Here is a 6000-nt window from a genome sequence, read left to right as displayed (position 1 = left end):
TATGTTTCATCACACAAAGAACAGTTGTTGTCGTCAAAATTAAAAATTCAGCAGAGGGGTATATTCATCCAAAATATCCATTTAGAATTTGTTGAGTTTGTTTTAGTTTAATTTTGTTTAAATTGTTATTTTATTTAGCCTACTCTATACATATCATTATTATTATGGCACTGCACTTTTTATTTCTATTTTTATCTTTATTTTTTTTATCTTTTTATCTTCATATGGGTGTTTTGGCTTTTGGGGCGTTTGATTTGTAAATGACAGTGCTGTGTGAGTGAGATGGAGATGTCCATTTCCCTGAGGGAACCTCCCAAAAGGATTAATAAAGTCATCTGAATCTGAATCTGTTGTGCTATGCATTGATTGAGTATGATCTTGGCATTGTTTTTACTTTGATATTTACAGATTTATTTATTTGCTTTTTAAGTGTTGAAGTGAATCTCCCAACGTTTTAATGTATCCAGGGAAAATTCAATAAAAATAATTATATTTAATATATTATTATTATTATTATTATTATTATTATATATAATGTATTTAATTATATTTCTTTCAAATGGTTATTTTATTTAGCCTACATTGTTCTGGTATGATTTGATTCTGTATGATCTTGGCATTTGTTTTTATATTTACAGATTGATTTATTTATTTACTTTTTAAGTGTTGAAGTGAATCTCCCACTGTTGTAATGCATCCAGGGAAAATTCAATAAAAATAATTATATTATATAATATTAGATTAGATTCAACTTTATTATCATTGCACATGTTAAGGTACAGGGCAACGGAATGCAGTTAGCATTGAATATATATATATATATATATATATATATATATATATATATATATATATATATATATATATATATATATATTTTTTATATTATGTTATGTTATGTTATTATATATAATGTATTTAATTATATTTCTTTTAATTGTTCTGGTATGATTTGATTCCGTATGATCTTGATTTAGCCTACTTTATTTATTCACTGTTGTAATGCAATCAGGGAAAAATCAATTAAAATAATTAAAAATAAAGAATCTTAAATTGAATCCCGGTCATCTTTACCGGCGCTGATCCGCGTTCCTGTCGCCGGGTCTTCCGTCCTCCCGGGCCGCATCGTGCGCGTCCTGCTACCGGGGCAACCGACCTTGATTGTGTCCTCTGCTCGACTCTCGCTCCCCATTGGCCAACACGCCTCGTCGCCGTAACCAACGCGGCCGCTGATTGGCCCTCAGCAGCCGTCACTCTCATCCTTGGCCCCGCCCCCCTCGCTGCTCAGCTCCCCGCTCCTCTTTCTGTCGGCGGCGGCGGCGACGGGTGAATCTCCCCCTCATCTCCTTCCGACGGGCTCCAAAACCCCCCGTTTTTCCACCAGTTCCCCCCCCTGTATTTATCATTTCCAGCATGGCCGCGGTCGCCCGGCTCGAGGGCCGGGAGTTCGAGTACCTGATGAAGAAGCGGGCGGTGACGGTGGGCCGGAACTCGTCGCAGGGCTCGGTGGACGTCAGCATGGGCCACTCCAGCTTCATCTCCCGGCGGCACCTGGAGATCTTCACCACCGGGGACGACGGCGCGGCCGGCGCGGGCGGTGCCGGCGGGGGGGACTTCTACCTGCGCTGCCTGGGCAAAAACGGCGTGTTCGTGGACGGCGTGTTCCTGCGCCGGGGCGCCGCTCCTCTGCAGCTGCCGCGGGTGTGAGTGGACCACGCGGCCGCCGGCCCGAGCAGTCTCCGCCCGCCTAGCGGGACCACGTGTTGTAGCATGTTAGCGGAGAAAGATCCGCATCCGCATGGGGTTTTTCGGTTTTTTAAATACAAATGTGGCTTTTTTTGTTGATATTGTTGTGATTGTTTATGGGGGTGTAAATAGTGTCGGTATTTTTGTGAATGAAGCCGTTCCTCGACCCCCACACGAACGTAAACAAACCGACGCAATCCCCGCCCTGCTGGCTCACCCGCCGGCACGAGCCGTGACCTCTAATCAAACACCCCCATCAGTGAAGGAGAAGAAGCTTCACTTGATCTGTTGATGAATAATAGTAAACTTGGCCCAGATGTGACCAGGGGCCTGTACTACGAAGCGGGATTTGGGGTTAGCGAGGTAACTTCAGGTTTAACCCTGGGTTTTCAGGACTACGACGGTGGTTCACTTCTTATCGGGGCACATCGCCATGGTAACTTATGCTGAACCGCTAACCTGCTCCGGAGCAGGTTATGTTCGAGATACAGATCGCCGGGTATAAAAGCACCGCCCACTGACCAATCAGCTCTCTTGGAAAATGACATGCCCTTTCGAAGAGAATCCAGTGGAGCTTGGAGCGCGGATCGTGAGAGGATCCCTCCGAAGAGAACGCGTATTCAGGGACCACCAAAACCCCTTTGCTTTCCCTGATGAGTACCTGTATGAACGATCCAGAAAAAAAGGAAAAAAAGAAAAAAGAGGTGGAGGAGAAAATAAAAAATAAATCAATCAATGAATAAATAAAACAAATCATCACCCAAAATCCGATGTACAGTCAATCCAAAACTAATACCAATTAAATAAATAAATCAAGAAGAAATGAAAAAGAAGATGCATTTGTAAGGGGATAGCAAAAAAGGGATTTTCAATTTCGTCCCTCGAACATTCTGAGAAGTCACTTTAAAATACTAAATACCCCCCTCCTGAAAAAATAAAAAATTAAATAAAATAAATAAAAAAACCCAATTCTTTGGTACAGCATCAGCACAAGTTATCGGTCAACAACAATAGTTATAGAACCAATATATACAGGACTGTCTCAGAAAATTAGAATATTGTGATTTTCTGTAATGCAAACACAAAAACAAAAAAAATGTCATACATTCTGGATTCATTACAAATCAACTGAAATATTGCAAGCCTTTTATTATTTTAATATTGCTGATCATGGTTTACAGTTTAAGATTAAGATTCCCAGAATATTCAAATATATGTTTATATCCCTATGAATTTACGCATTTATACAGTCAGCGATCTTTTGCCAGCTGTCTTTCCTGCATTTTGCAGCTGCAACTGTGTTGCTTTTTGCCTGTATTATATGCCTATACTCATCATATTTCCGTAAAATTATTGTTTGCTCTTCGCTACTGAAATAAGCGGCTCTGACAGCGGACTTCTCCATGCTTGCGATTGGTCATGCGCTGAAAACACCGCCCCTTTTATGTGCACGCGCTCATATCCAGATTGGAGAAACCTGGGTTGATATACCGAGTTGATAACCACCGTCGTGTGACCGCTTAGCGTGATTGCAATTGTCCCGCTTAGTGAATCTGGATAAGGAAAAGATATCCTGGATATGTTGAACTTGCTTCGTAGTACAGGCCCCTGGTTTTGCTCTCTAGACGAGTTTGTGACACATTAGTCCGTCATCAATGATAGTAGATGTTGAGTTTTGATGAATAAATAATAGTTAATGAACTATTGATGAATAATAGTAAATAATAATAGTAAAATTGGCTGTGTTTACCCCCAGATGTGACCTGGTTCTGCTCTTTAAATGTATTTGTGACACATTGATGACGTTTTAGTCCGTCATCAAGGATAGTATATGTTGAGTTTTTGGTAAATAAAGAATAATTAATGAACTATTGATAAATAATAGTAAAATTTGATAAATAATAGTAAAATTGGCTGTGTTTCCCCCCAGATGTGACCTGGTTTTGCTCTCTAAATCTATTTGTGACACATTGTTGACATCTTAGTCCGTCATCAAGGATAGTAGATGTTGAGTTTTGGTAAATGAGTAATAGTTAATGATCTATTGATGAATAATAGTAGTAAAATTGGCTGTGTTTCCCCCCCAGATTTGACCTGGTTCTGCTCTCTAGACGTATTTGTGACACATTGATGACGTTTTAGATGTTGAGTTTTGATAAATATATAATAGTTAATGATCTATTGGTAAATAATAGTAAATATTAATAGTAAAATTGGCTTTGTTTCCCCCCCCCAGATGTGACCTGGTTTTGCTTTCTGAACGTGTTTGTGACACATTAATGACACATTAGTCCGTCATCAAGGATAGTACATGTTGAGTTTTGGTGAATAAATAATAGTATGTAAACTTGGCTGTGTTTACCCCCCATATATCAGAATCAGAATCAGCTTTATTGGCCAAGTATGAACATGCCAGACCCAGACATGCTCACTGTACCCAGATTTAAATAGTTACAAACAGTAACCAGATGTGACCTGGTTCTGCTCTTTAAACGTGTTTGTGACACATTAGTCCGTCATCAAGGACAGTAGATGTTGAGTTTTGGTAAATACATAATAGTTAATGAACTATTGATGAATAATAGTAAATAATAATAGTAAAATTGGCTGTGTTTCCCCCCCAGATGTGACCGGGTTCTGCTCTCTAAACGTGTTTGTGACACATTGATGACGTTTTAGTCCGTCATCAAGGATCTTAGATGATGAGTTTTGGTAAATAGATAATAGTTTGTAAACTTGTCTGTGTTTACCCCCCATATATCAGAATCAGAAGAATCAGAATCAGGTTTATTGGCCAAGTATGAACATGCCAGACAGGGAATTTGACTCCGGTTGTTTCGCTCACTGTACCCAGATTTAAATAGTTGCAAACAGTAACCAGATGTGACCTGGTTTTGCTCTCTAAACGTGTTTGTGACACATTGATGACCTCTTAGTCCGTCATCAATGATAGTAGATGTTGAGTTTTGATAAATACATAATAGTTAATGAACTATTGACGAATAATAATTGTAAAATTGGCTGTGTTTCCCCCCTGATTTGACCTGGTTCTGCTCTTTACACGTATTTGTGACACATTGATGACATCTTAGTCCATCAAGGATCTTAGATGTTGAGTTTTGGTAAATAAATAATAGTTAATGAACTATTGATGAATAATAGTAAGTAATAATAGTAAAATTGACTGTTTCCCCCCCAGAAGTGACCTGGTTCTGCTCTCTAAATGTGTTTGTGACAAATTGATGATATATCTGAATCAGAAGAATCAAAATCAGCTTTATTGGCCAAGTATGAACATGCCAGACAGAGAATTTGACTCCGGTTGTTTCGCTCACTGAACCCAGATTTAAATAGTTGCAAACAGTAACCAGATGTGACCCGGATCTGCTCTAAACGGGGGAAAAGGAAGTGGTTTAGGGAGTAAAACACAGTAAAATTGTAGCTCTACAAAGGTAGAAAACCATTAGGGAGCATTTTTTGGCAAAGCAGCAGAAATCAGCACAACACCGGCCCGAACAGCCAGCAGTCTCGCCCGGCTAGCGGCACCACGTGTTGTAGCATGTTAGAAAGATCCGCATCCTGTTGGGTTTTTAGTTTTTTTCCCAAATGTGTCTTTCTTTTGTTGACATTGTTGTGATTGTTTACGGTCCGCCCCGGTCGTGCCGTAAACAGGCTGCCGGTATTTTTGTGAATGAAGCCGTTCCTCGACCCCCACACGAACGTAAACAAACCGACGCAATCCCCGCCCGGCTGGCTCACCCGCCGGCACGAGCCGGGACCTCGAATCAAACATCCCCATCATGTTCCAGACCAGATATCACAACCACTCATGGTGACAGAACTTGCTTTTAATGTTTGAAAAGATCCATGTCTGTAGATTATATTTTGGTATGAAAACCTTCCTGAGTGGCAGCTGGATCATATTTATCAGCTCATGAAGTTCAGAAAATTATATTTCAGATGCTGCTGCATATCCTGGTTTAGACTCATGTAGGAAATCTGTCAATGTTTCACAATATTGTCTTTGGTCTCATTTTAAAGGAGACCTTTTAACCCTTGTGCTTTTTTTGGGTCAAAATGACCCAATTCTTCTATCCTTCTTTCCTCCTGCTCTCTTCTTCCTTTCCTCTTTTCCTCCTTTTTTACCCACTTTTACTCCTTTTTCTTCCTACCTCCCTTTCGTCATTCGTTCCTTTATTACCTTATTTGCTTTTACTTCCTTCTTTCCTTATTTTCTCCATTCCTTCCTTCTTC

At 39.9% G+C, this 6000-nt stretch overlaps 1 protein-coding gene across 3 annotated transcripts in view; it reads left to right on the top strand.

Moving 5' to 3' along the window:
• The first annotated feature begins 1278 nt into the window (after positions 1–1278).
• The window catches only part of foxk2b (forkhead box K2b), a 49141-nt gene continuing 44419 nt past the window's right edge, over positions 1279–6000 (top strand). For 2 of the 3 annotated variants that reach the window (XM_061712748.1, XM_061712747.1), the window contains exon 1: positions 1279–1703. In XM_061712748.1, coding sequence (XP_061568732.1) covers positions 1414–1703 — 290 coding nt within the window. In that variant the 5' untranslated portion in view covers positions 1279–1413. The remainder of the gene's footprint in view (positions 1704–6000) is intronic. The other variant, XM_061712746.1, reaches the window with a different exon arrangement.

Source organism: Cololabis saira, chromosome 21, assembly GCF_033807715.1.
Source record: "Cololabis saira isolate AMF1-May2022 chromosome 21, fColSai1.1, whole genome shotgun sequence".
NCBI classification, from domain to species: domain Eukaryota; kingdom Metazoa; phylum Chordata; class Actinopteri; order Beloniformes; family Belonidae; genus Cololabis; species Cololabis saira.
Note: the sequence above shows the minus strand (reverse complement) of the source record. Positions and strands in the feature narration are given on the sequence as shown.